The sequence below is a fragment of the Sturnus vulgaris genome, chromosome 16 (genome assembly GCF_052056855.1).
Source record: "Sturnus vulgaris isolate bStuVul1 chromosome 16, bStuVul1.hap1, whole genome shotgun sequence".
Lineage (NCBI taxonomy): Eukaryota > Metazoa > Chordata > Aves > Passeriformes > Sturnidae > Sturnus > Sturnus vulgaris.
In genome coordinates this window covers 2,024,915-2,037,739 of record NC_142258.1, presented here as the reverse complement: position 1 = coordinate 2,037,739, position 12,825 = coordinate 2,024,915, and the positions used below count along the sequence as shown (strand labels likewise).

General features: G+C 49.0%; 1 protein-coding gene across 2 annotated transcripts in view; it reads right to left on the bottom strand.

Moving 5' to 3' along the window:
* Positions 1-12,825, bottom strand: part of LOC106863785 (voltage-dependent T-type calcium channel subunit alpha-1H) — a 115,602-nt gene that overhangs the window by 45,884 nt on the left and 56,893 nt on the right. For both annotated transcript variants that reach the window (XM_088174233.1, XM_088174234.1), the window contains exons 9-12: positions 6,959-7,110; positions 5,600-5,785; positions 4,146-4,263; positions 2,541-2,696 (exon numbers count right to left, since the gene is read on the bottom strand). In XM_088174233.1, coding sequence (XP_088030359.1) covers positions 2,541-2,696; positions 4,146-4,263; positions 5,600-5,785; positions 6,959-7,110 — 612 coding nt within the window. The remainder of the gene's footprint in view (positions 1-2,540; positions 2,697-4,145; positions 4,264-5,599; positions 5,786-6,958; positions 7,111-12,825) is intronic.

Sequence of the window (12,825 nt, the reverse complement as noted above, 5' to 3'; positions counted from 1 at the left end):
GGGAGGGATTCCAGCAGGATGTCAGCAGGACTCTGGCTGGGTTGCTCAGGACTGCAGAAATCTGTGCAAATTGATGGCAAACTGCTGGATTAAAAAGCTGATCCCAGAAAGAGGAGCACAGTTCCTTGCCTGGTGCCTGAACAAATCCCCACAGCTCCCAGAGCCACGGTGCTGAAGTGGCAATGAACTTCATTTTGCCTGTGATTTATTGCAAAGTGCTGCAGCCAGGATGAGTGAAAGGCTCGAGCTCCCTGATTCATCTTTGTTTCAGAGCAGAAACACCAGAGCAGAGCAGATGAAAGATCTGCACAATTTTGGGAGGTTTGCCTGCTCTCCCAGAGCAGCTCTGGGGGAGATTTCAACATGACATGGGAATGGTGTAAGCACAAATATGCAATTATGGCCCTGTTTGAAGCCTGGCTACTTGTACTAAGCACAAATGTACTAAAAATGGGTTTGTGGCCATTTAAGTCTGTTCTCTTCTAGGAAAACTCCTGGCAAACTTGCTCCAGAGGCAGATCAGGAGCTGGCATCAGGCTGAGAGTGTGTGCTGTGGTTCACAGGGGGATTTTTCAGCGTCCTTGCTGAAGCCCTGCTGATGGTTCTGAGCTGAGAGCAGCTCTCAGCAGCACAGATCTCCCAGGAGTCCTTCTCTGGATAAATAAAAGAAACACCTGAGCAAATGGAGGAGAAATTCTCCTCAGTGGCTCCTGTGACTGCCCAGAACAGCCTCTGACAGAGGACAAAGAGGTTAAAACAAGAATTCTGCCCCATTCCCAGCACAGCAACAGAGCCAGGGATGACAAAAGCAAACCCAGCTCCACTGAGAATTTGTCTTTGGTTTGCAGCCAGAGCAACCAAAGTTTGGTGGAAAGTTCCCTGCCCACTGCAGGGGGCTGGAACCAGAATTTTAAAGTCCCCTCCAACCCAAAGCATTCCAGGATTCCATAATTTCTCAGTGCAAGGCTTGAGAGGAGCCCTGGCAGCTGGGAAGGGTTTTGTGTAACACCTCTCCCCGAGACCAGTGACAAGCCCACGGGCCTGATGTCAGGATTGATAATAAATGGGAGTGGAGAGCAAAACGTGCCCTGCAAATGCCATGCCTGTGGTTGCTGGAATTGGGGTGAATAATCCAGAAAAAGCAGATCCCACACATTTAAACGGTGGTCAGTAACAGCTCAGAAAGGAGCCATTAGGGCTGAGCAGGGAAACCACAGATTGTCTGGAGCTGCAATCAGGCACTCAGAGAGCTCTGCTCAGCTCTGGCCTCACATCAGCACCAGGTTCCACCTCCCAGAGGGCAGGGCAGGAACGGGAGCTGCTCCCAGCAAAGATCCCTGAGAGCAGAGAAAAATTCCTTCCACCCTAAAGCATCGCCCGAAAGATCTGAGGATTGAACGTCAGGAAACAGCTTTTGAACAGCTGTGCTTAAATATTCCAGAAGGGACAGAGTCCCCAGGAAAGGACAGCACTCAGCCAGGTCTCATCCTGGCTGGAATATGTGGAATCACAAAACACAGAGTTGTGTACAGCATGGCTTCATGGGGGGAAGGTCCTGCTTGCAGGACAAGGGGAGCACCCCTCAGCAAAGGGAGCCAGCTGATTTCAGTTTCATCTTTTTGGGTTTTAGTAAAACTTTTGGATGTATTGAAAGCCTGAGTTCCACCACATAGAAACACAAAACATGATTTGGGGAGTGAAATTAATCCTAAATTATTTCTTCTAAATCACACAGCAGACTGTGTAGGAGATCAAAGTCCTGGTCCCTTAATTCCCATTCCACATCCAGTGGGCTTTAACTGCAAAGATTGATCCAGAAGAGCTTCATGTGCTCCACACAGATAATCTGCATCCCTTAAATTGAAATTTAGGGTTATAAAGATTGATCCAGGAGAGTTTCACATGCCCAGCCAAGCTCATCTGCACTCCTTAAATTTAAATTTATAGCTGCAAAGATTGATCCAGAAGAGCTTCATGTGCCCAGCACAGTTATGTGCACTCCTTCAATTTTAATTTAAATTTAAAGTTAGGGCTGCAAAGGCTGATCCAGAAGAGCTTCACATGCCCAATCCAGCTCATCTGCACCCCTTAAATTGAAATTTAGGGTTGTAAAGATTGATCCAGAAGAGCTTCATGTGCTCCACACAGATAATGTGCATCCCTTAAATTGAAATTTAGGGTTGTAAAGATTGATCCAGAAGAGCTTCATGTGCCCAGCACAGATCATCTACATCCCTTAAATTTAAATTTAAATTTAGGGCTGCAAAGATTGATCCAGAATAGCTTCATGTGCTCCACACAGATAATCTGCACCCTTTAAACTGAAATTTAAGAGCTGCAAAGATTGATCTAGAAGAGCTTCATGTGCCAAATCCAGCTCATCTGCACCCCTTAAATTGAAATTTAGGGTTATAAAGATTGATCCAGAAGAGCTTCATGTGCTCCACACAGATAATGTGCCCCCCTTAAACTGAAATTGAGGGCTGACTGCGTGGGTGGATGTTTTCCCTGGATTACCCCCCCAGCGTGTGTCCCCTCACCTCTGCCTGGAATCCTTCCACCAGGATGGCCACCAGCAGGTTGAAGAGCACGTAATTGCCAAAGGTCATCAGGGCCACGAAGTAGAGGGCAGCCCAGGAGGAGGTGGAGGCCATCCCGTTGTACAGCACCACGTTCCAGTCCTCCTGAGTGAGGATCTGCAGGGAAAGGGACAGGGAAGAGCCTCAGCCCCTGGAATTCTGCCATTCCCCCTCTCCTGACCTTTCCTGAGTGAAACCACTCACAGGTCCCGTGGGATGAGGCAGCAGGAATTGCCTTTGTTTAGATCTTTGGGCTCACATCACCTTGTAGAAATTTGCCTTTGTTTAGATTTTTGTGTGTCACCTTGTAGAAATTTGCCTTTATTTGGATTTTTGCATCTCTGCTGGCCAAACCTCCCTCCCTGCAGGAAGGTCTGGCACTCCTCTGCCCAGAGACCCAGAGAGGACAGTCTGGATCCAAGATATCCCGAAATGAAGGATGCCCTGTCCTAATCCCATTATTTCCTGGAGGCGTTGCCTCCTTTGATAACCATCAGGAGATAACAGACCTGAGGCCACAGATCTTGTCTCCTTTCAGGCTGCTCTTTAGAAGGCAGCTGGAGAGCTGCAGGGACGGGATATTTAATGAGATAAATGACATTGGGTGGCTCCAGAACCTCAGGGAAGTTTTTTCCTTTCCTGTTAAAAAATACCCATCACAGCAAAGCTTTGCTCTGAGGGATCTTCCTCAGGGATTTCCACTCTCCAGCTTCAAAAATCCTGGCGGCCTTAGACAAATGGATGACAGGCTCATGTTCCACATTAATTCCTGCAATGAAAGTGGCCCCAAATCCCCTGCACCAAGGTGGCTTTGGGGACAGGAGTGCTGCACTGAGTCATGCTGCTCAATAACCTTCCTGGGACACAGCACTGAGCCTTTGTGCTCCGTGCCAGCTGCTTTTCCCAAGGGATTGGGAGGAGAAATGCAGCGATCCGTGTGTTGGGAAGGGAAAAATGGGAAGCTCTGAGGCTGGGGCTGACTTGTCCTTGTTCCTTTTGTAAGAATTTTTATCCACAGTGAAAGCTCTGGACTGGTTTCCACCTTGAGTGATGCTGCTCTGCCTTTAGAAACTTTATTTACACTTGTTGCACTCAGATTCTAAAGCCTGAGCTTTAAAACATGAAAGTCGAATCTTTATATTGAAAATATCCTTGAACCCAGCAGCTGATTCCTCTGTTGTGGAACCTGCCAGGAATTTCAGGCACAAACCAGAATTTGGCTGCGGAGGAAACACAACTTTTTATGTCAAGGCTTCCCCAGCACCTCCAGCTGTGATTTTTGAGGGGATTTGTCACTCCCAGTTACACAGAATTGTTTGCAAAAGGGAATCTTTGGGGCAGTGAAGGAGACAGAGATCTGCAGAGCAGGAGCAGCAAAAAGGAAAATAAGAGTGGATTCCCTCCTTTTACTGATAAGAGATATGGACAGTGCCGATTTTCAGTAGATTTCTTCTCCATCGGGGCTTTTAGACCCAGAAGCAGCACCTCTGACACCTCCCAGAAGTTTTGTGGAATAAAAACTCCCCGTGTTCCCCCTTAAAACATCCCTGAGGAGGCAGAGCTTACCTGGAACACGGTCACAATGGCCCAGAGTAAGGAATCAAAATTCTTCCTGTCTGGAACTGTGTCTCCCGTGTCGGTTTTCAGGCTGAACTTGCATCCAAAAAGGTGCATGCCAAGGATGCTGGAGTGGGGAAAGAGGGAGATGGAGGAAGCACGTGGGTGAAATGTGGCTGCAGGGAGGATTGCAGGGGTTTTATGGATACTTTCCCACTCCCAGTGGTTTGTTTTTTGGTTTTTTTTGACCCTGCAATTCGGCTCTCCTGCCTCACATTTCATTCCAGATGTCTGCACTGAAGGAAAATCAAGGATCTCCTTTGGAAAAATGACAAACCATGCTGCCAGCTCCCTGCTTTCCAAGCAGAGGATCCTGAGGGTCAAAGAGACAGAACTCCTGGAATCTGCACAGCCTCCATCCCAAATCCAGTATGGTCCAGTCAGGGACAGGCACAGCTCAGGAGCCTCTGAGGAGCAATTATTGCCCTTTTGCATCCTTCATTCACCTCTGGAATGATGGCATTCCACGAAAAACAGGCTGGAAAGGGATAAATATCCCTCTGTGAGCACTCCCCCCACGTGGGTGGCTGTGTCAGGCTGGAATGCAGGATGGAACCAGCAGTAAGAGTTCTGTCACCAGGTTAACCCAGCTGGGGCAGTGTTCCTTATCTCTCCCATGACCCAATAACTCTGGGGGGATATCTGCTGTTAAAAACCAGCTGGGGCAGGGATTTCTATCTTTTCCAAACCCATCTTTCCTCCAGGAGATATCTGCTGTTAATGGGCCATGGAGTCCCAGTGCAGGGCTGATCAAATTCCATCATCCCATTGGGTCCCACTAATTAACTGATAAAATTCCATCATCCCACTGGGAGATGCTCCACCCAGGGGCAGGAGCCAAGCCTTTCCCACCCAGATCAAAGCTGGGATTTGGAACAGCAGAGCAGCCTTTTCCCACTGGATCCCAGAGGAAAACCAGAGCCTTCTACATCATCCCTGGAGCTTTGGAGGAAAACTGCACCTTGTGCAGGAGCCCTGCTCCAGCAGAACCACATCTGTCACTGCAGGAGGATGCAGCCACCATGGAATGGGACTGCACCAAGCCCTGACTGACTGACGGGGGCACCTTGGATTCTCACTCTGGCACTGCTTTGGGGTTTTTTTTACTGCACTTTCATTTTAATTTTCCTAAAATTTTCATTTTAATTTCATTTTAATTACTGCGTTTTAATTTTCCTAGTAAAAACCCATTATCCCTATTCCCATATCTTTGCCTGAAAGCTCCTTAATTTCAAAATTACAATAATTTGGAGGGGAAAGGATTTACATTTTCCATTCAATTCCCATTTTCCTCCGAGAGAGGCCCCTGCCTTCCTTAACAGCCACCTGCCTTTCAAACCACGACGGTGGCGCATCCCTATCCCCACAACGCCTCGAGGAGGGGCTGCCAGGCCAGGAAATACCTGAAGATGAAGATGAAGAGCATGAGCAGCATGCAGAAGGTGGCCACGTTGTCCATGGTCTTCATGAGCACCACGAGCTGGCGGCGCAGGGCGGGCATGAACCTCACCAGCTTCAGCACGCGGAGCAGGCGGAAGGTTCGGAGCACGGACAGGCCCCCGTCAGACTGCCCAATGATCTCCCAGACACTGTGGGGACACGGGGACACTGCTAGGACAGCCAGCTCTGCTCCCCAGGAGCTGCTGCCCACCGGGGATTTCCCCTTTTTCCTGCTCTTTTCCCGCTCCAGGAGAAGCAGCTTCGCTCCTCAGCTGCGCGGTCGCGCCTCTCGTGGTGCAACTCGTCTCCTTTATTTGTTCTGGGCTAAATTCCATCCTTAATTCCCTCCTTAATTCCCTTTTTTTCATGTGGTTCTCCATGTCTGCACCACTACAGGAATGTGGATCATAATTTTGCCCCAGGAATATGAATTCCTATCATACAGGAATATCAGCACAATTCTATTCATTAAAACATTTTTCTTCCAGCGTCTCTTAAGAGAATTAGGGGAACCAAAAAACCACTTCAAGTTCAGTAGGGTCCATAGTTTTGTGTCTCTTGACGTGTTTATCTCCCTTTAGAACATCCAGAGGTGGATGGTTTTGATCAGGCCACAGAATGACCTTTGTTCAGAGCCTTGACTTGTGTGAGCCTTGAACCTTGTCTGGATCAGAGGGATGTGCCAAGGGCACTGTCCTGGTTCACATCTCTGTGTTCCTGGAATTCTTTGTCCCAAATTACTGATTGAGGGGTGATCAGAAAGGATCCCAGAGCTGGGGTGTGGCTGGGGCACCCCAGTTTAGGCTGGGACAGTGTCCCCTGGGGAGCACAGCAGAACAGGGCCCTCCCTTCCCCTCCTGCTTGCCCAATTCCAGCAGAGCTGGGATAACTGGGACATGGACACTCCCAGTACCCCTTTCCCAGGACCAGTGGAAAACCCACCCCAGTGCCAGCTGTGGCATAAATAGATTTTCCTCTCCATCTGCCAGGTTGATTTACTTTGGACAGCTCTCCTAAGGACAGGAATACCAAAGCCCAGCACAATTACAGCACATGCCAACACATGGAATCACAGAATCACCAGGTTGGAAGAGAATTTTAAGATCATTGAGTCCAACTCATGCCCCAACACCTCCTCACCAACTAAACCATGGCACCGAGTGCCACATCCAGTCTTTTTTTTGGATGGTGACTCCACCACGTCCCTGGGCAGACAATCCCAGCACTTTATCACTCTTCCAGTAAAAAACCTTTTCCTAACATCCAACCTCCATTTCCCTTGCCATCCCTGATCCCAGTCCCCAGGCAGGACCAGCAGTGACCTGATGACCACGATGATGCCATCGAAGATGTTGTAGGGGTTCTTGATGTAGCCAAAGATTCCGAAGGCCAGGAGTTTCAGGAGCATCTCCAGGGCAAACATGCTGGTGAAGACGATGTTGCTGATCTCCAGGGCGTTGGTCAGCTCGTCTGGCTATGGGCAGAAAAGCAGCGTGGTCAGAGAAAATGGGAAAAGCTGGAATGTTCCTCCTGCTGGGATTTGTGCTCCTGCTGGAAAGCCATGGAGAAAAAGAAATGTCTGAGGGAAGAGCAGATAAATCTCCTGGAGTTTTGGGCTGGAATTACAGGATCCCAGCCCAGTGCTGGAGCAGCCTGGAGAATAGCTGTGCCCAACCCAAAAGAATTCAAGCTAAGCAAAGGAGAGAGTTTGCTTGCTGTTCCAAGATAGAATTATCCAGGCTGGAATTTGCCTGGATTCACATGGATCACTCTGATTTTACTGAATTGACTCCAGCAGAATTTTATGGATATTGCTACATCCAAAGCAGGAACACTGGTTTGGATATAGGAATATCACAGCTTTATTCTTTAAAACAAGGTATTTTACTTCCACACATCTCCAAAGAGCAATAGGAAAAAAAAATTACACTTAAAGTCAGTGTGATCAATAGTTTTAGGTCTCTTGAGGTACTTATCTCCCTTTGGGAATTATCCCCAAAATCCCCAAAATGGTCTTTCCCAAAACCAGCAGATTTTTAAGTGATTCAGGATCTCTGAGTTTCTCTGGGTGTACAAGATTTTAATGGAGCTGAAATCCAAGATTTTTCCATGCCCCTCCTCTATCCCAGCACCACATTCCCTCTGGCTCCAACCTGGTTTCCAGACATTCCATTCCTTTCCTGGGAAGTGCAGCAAAGCCTGCCCAGGCTCCCAAACGTGGCAGGGAGAATGGGAAAAGGTGGAATCGATTTCCTCCCGCTCCTTCCAACAGCACCCAGCTCTGCAATGAGCATTTCTAGTTCCTTTGTGAGGCAAAATGAGTCTTTTTCATTTCCTTTTCCTCGGTGTAATAACATTGTCTGGGAAAAGGTGTGATTTTCATATCTGACTCATCTCCTGGACTGATAATAATTTCCTTTATTCCCCATCCCTCGTTAGGGGGGGGTAAAAACTGGCAGGTTTTTGGGGATGTTGTTGCACTATTTGGGGCTCTAAAGGAGAAATCACTGTAACACCAGCACGCTGAACTCCACACTCAGCAAATCCAGCCCTTGGCAGTGGAAGGAGAGGGTGAAAGAGTTAAGTGGGATTCGGGAAGAGCCCACACATCCCCTCCAGCCCGTGGGCTGCTAATGAGCCATCATTCACTGCTAAATTACTCCCTGCAATCGTCTGTCTGCTGCTCAACCATTTATCCAGGGGGAAGAGCACTCAGAGCTCCTGGTTCTAATCCATAAACTCGAATTGCCATGGGATACCGGGAGAAGGGCTGGGAAATTCGCATTTCTTCCCTCTCCAGCCTGGTTCCCTCCCTCACATCAGGCAGAGCTCATCCATCCTATTCCTTTCCCTCACAGTGCCAAAACAACCTGGGGAGAGAGGGGGGGGGGGGAAAAAAAAAAAACTTCATCAGAGGCTCAGGTCTGCTCTGGGATGGAATTCAAGCAGCTCTCCACTGAGACTGATCCTAAAATAGCCCTGCAGGCTCCCAGGCTGTGCCTCTCCAAGCCACAGTGGTGACAGGACACGGTGCTGGCAGCGTCCCCGAGCTCCTTGTCAGGACCTGGCACGTTCAGGGTCCCCCCGGGCAGGCTTGGACGAGGGAATTCTTGACAAGGAGCAAAATAACTCATTAAAGTCTCGTGTCCCCGCAGGGACACACACAGAGCTCCTGGAACAGGGTGTTGGTGCTGGGAAATGAATGGAAATCCTCAGCAAGGAATCACACAGAATGCCAGGATCACTGATCACCTCCAGGATCTGATCCCCACCTTGTCCCCAGCCCAGAGCACTCAGTGCCACCTCCAGGAACTCCTTGGACACCTCCAGGGATGGAACTCCAAACCTCCCTGGGTAATTCCAATACCTGACCACCCTTTCCATGAATAAATTCCTGCTGATGTCCAACCTGAGCCTCCCCTGGCCCAGCCTGAGGCCATTTCCTCTCATCCTGTTGCTGATTGTCTTGGGGAAGAAGCCACCATCATTCGTGACAGGAATCTGCAGCTTGCTGGGGTTGTTCTGCTTTCCCTGCTGTTTCCCAGCATTTTTTTTCCTGTGAGACACAGAAATCCTGCTCACTGCTGCTCCCAGAACCTCATCCTCTCCCCCAGAGCAGCAGCCTCATGCACTGAAGGTAAACATAATGTGGGGTTCTCCAAATTCCCCTTGCTGCTGCCAAGAGTTGCAGTTTTATCACGAAAATTTGGCTTCCTGGTGGTCACTTTAAAATCCCTAATCCTGGAATGATGTGGATATAGAAGCACAGAATCACTAAGGTTGGAAAAGACCTCAAAGGTCATCGAGTCCAACATGATAAGACAATCTCAGAGCCATCACCCAAAAAGTCAGTGTCGAGTTTGTGTCCTGACACCAGTCCAAAAGCTGCAGAACTCAATATTCAGCACCAAGAGAACAGATGACTGGGGACAGCAGCATCACAAAGTCACCCCAAGACAGTCCAAAAAGATGAACAACCCCACAAACACTTTAAGGCAAACAAACGGGATTTGTACATTGTTATTCCCTAAAATCCCGACTTTTCTTAGGCAAACCTGAGATTCTCCCGCGGAGAATCCTGAATTTATTTCCCAACTTCCTTTGACAATTTGTGCCCTTTTTGCTTTGTCTCCAGCGCCGTGACTTTTGCTTCCGACTGAATTCCGGGAGAAAATCCGCAGTGATCTGTCAGGGAGGGGACAGAAGCCACGAGGGACAGGCAGGGACAGCAGAGGACAGGGAGGTGGCCCGGAACGCCAGCAGCTGTGCCCAAGGAGCTGATCCAGCAGATTGGAGCACGGCAGGACGCCTGGGAAAGGCTGACACGGCAAAATGTCACCTCAGGGATCTCCGTTATCCTTTCGGGAGGCGGGCAGCAGGGATGCGATGACAGGGATGCGGGAGCGGGATCCTGCCGGGACACCGGGCAGGGACAAGGACGGATGGCCCTGAACGGCGGCCAAGCTCTGCTGGGAGCTTGGGGATTGTTGGAGTGGATGCTGAGGAGCAGATGAGCCAAACATCCCAATGCTCCAGCCTTCCAGTGTCATTCCCTTCTCCTGACACCAACGGGAATCCGGGATATTTTGGTGCCTTCTGAGACGGCTCGTTGCTCGCAGCGCGAATTTCCCGCTCCTCATCCACGAGAAGGGTCAAGGAAGGGACATTCAAGATGGATTTGGCCATTCCCCACTAGGAGCCACTGTTGTTTTTTGTCCGAATCAAAGCCAATCCCAGAGCAGGATTTTTTTTTTTTTTTTTCCCCAGGAGTCTTTTTCTCCGGGTGAAACAAATCGTTGATTTTCTGAAAACAAAGCTTTTCATGGTGAGGATTATTTCCGTCCAAGTTTCTGGCTGGGAGAAAACGAAATTGCAACAACAAACTTTCAAATTGCTGCAATGTCTCGTTTTGACCTTCTCAGAGCTGGAAATTTGAGGCTTTTGGCTCAAGCAGTGGCTCTGTCATGAAATGCAGCTCGGGTTGGGATGTGTGACAAAGCTTGGCAGCAGAGCGAGGCATTTCCAGGAGAGTTGGTCTAAAGTGGAGGTTTTTGCTTTTTGCCAATTTTTTTTCCAAAGTCTCAACGTCTCTGGCAGGGAAAATATCTGCCCACCACTGGGCTCCAAGCTGCATCAGGAAAAAAAAGTTCCTTTTCCAAACACAAAGAGAGAGAGCACGACCCTCCCCCAGCAGCTTTGGGGATCTGCTGCTGCTGCAATTATGGACCTTTACATCAGCCCAGGATTCCAGAGCCAAAAGGTGACCACGTGGAATTGCAGGAGGATCCCAGGAATCCCCAGAATACGGGAGAAGATTGGCAATGCTGGAATGAGCATCCCCCAGTCTGGATGTGGGGGGTGCAATGGGAATGGCCATGCTGGAAACTGTCACCAAAAACCAGCACAGAATGGCCAAACCCCAAATCCCACAGGCAAATCCCAGGGGACGCTCACAAAAGTTCAGATTTGAGTCTAAACTTTAGAATTTCAGATTTCAGTCATCCTTGGGCTTGCAGGATTAAGTTTCCCACTATTCCGGGGAAGGGCAGGAACTGTATGGGATCAGTTTGGAGGATTTCAGCATCCTTGAGTTTAAATAAGAGCAAGCCTTGACTGGAGGCAGAACCACTGCCCATTTCCAAGGCCATTTTTATGCTGCAGAATATTCCAGCCGTTCCAAACTAGGCTTTTATTAGGGACAAACCTCAAACAGTTCATCCCAAGTTCAGATAAACACACCCCCCCAAAAAATCCTTTCCTAAACAGTTTAGGTCTAAAAACCTCGGAAGCCCTTGCCGAGAATCTGCCACTTGTGGTTTTAGCAAGGACCCCGGAGCCACGGAATCCAATAAAAGAGAAACCCATCGTGGTCAAATTATCGATGGCTCCTCCAAGCACAGCATGAAAGGGTGGAATTTGCAGCCTTGGATTCTCTTTGTGCCCCTGAATTCCTGCAGTTCTCCAAGGGCTGGGATCTCTTTGTGCCTCTTTTTGCTCTCGCCCACCTTCTCCCTCGTCTCCTTTGATTGCTGCATCCACCGGCTGCTATTTTACATAATTTAGGCTCAGTCCCAGCAGGACAACTGGACACCTTTTTGCTCTGAAACTCGGCAGAAATAATAATCACACCTGCATCCCTCACGGTGGAGAAAAAGGCTCTGCCACACCAGCTCCTTCCTGCTGAATGACCGGGGAAGTTTCCAGAGCTCAAAAAAATTGTGTTTTCCTTCAGAAATGCCCCTCCAAAGCAGCTCAACTTTTCAGAGCCGAGAGTGGCAGAGCCCCGAGGAGCAGTAAACAAACCCAGAACATCGAGTCTCATAAACATCCTTTGCACTCGAGTTGTTTTTTTCTCTCTTAGTCCCGAGCCTAAAGCTGTCAATGGGACTCGCAGCACTTGTTTGTGTTGGCTTTTCTGCTTTAGATGTTGCAGTTCAGCCCGCAGAGGCTCTGACCAGGCACAGTAATGATCTGTCAATCCCTGCCTGCCTCCCGGGCACTCAGTGTTTCCTCCCCTCCTCGTTTTTGGGCAATTATAATTCTCCAATTAGCCGGTTTAGAGTTCACCTGTCTGCAGCCCGACGTCAAGGAATTGAAACCCACAGAGAATGCAGAGAGAGGAGAAGGAATCCAGGGATTTTTTTTTTTTTTTTTTTTTTGGACCATCCAGTCCCACCTAGGGGCACATTCCACTATCCCAGGCTGCTCCAAGCCCTGTCCAACCTGGCCTGGGACACTTCCAAAAATCCACAGCTTCTCTGGGAACCTGTGCCAGGGTCTCTCCATCCTCACAGGGAAAAAAAATCCGAGCATTCCTATGGAATGAAAACAGGGAAGGAGGGAAGCTGTGACACCTCCCAAAGCTCAGTTACACACCGAGGGGACAGAGTGCCCTGCACTCTGCAGTCTGGGTTTTATTTCCAGCTGTGTCATTCCTCTGGAGCAGGCTGGGAAAAGCTCCTTTTCCAGGGATTTTCAGGAGCCCGAGGAAGCAGAGCTGTCAGGGGATGTAAGTGACACCCCAGCAAAGATGAAGGCTCCGTCCTGACCTTTATTTTTCTCTCCTTCTTTGCTTGTCAAAGATCAAACTGAGCAATTCTGATATTTCCGAGGTAAGTAAACAACGCAGCAAAGCAAACAAGCAGAACCCCCCGAGCAATTGGAGACCTGGCTCCTTCCTCCTCTGCAT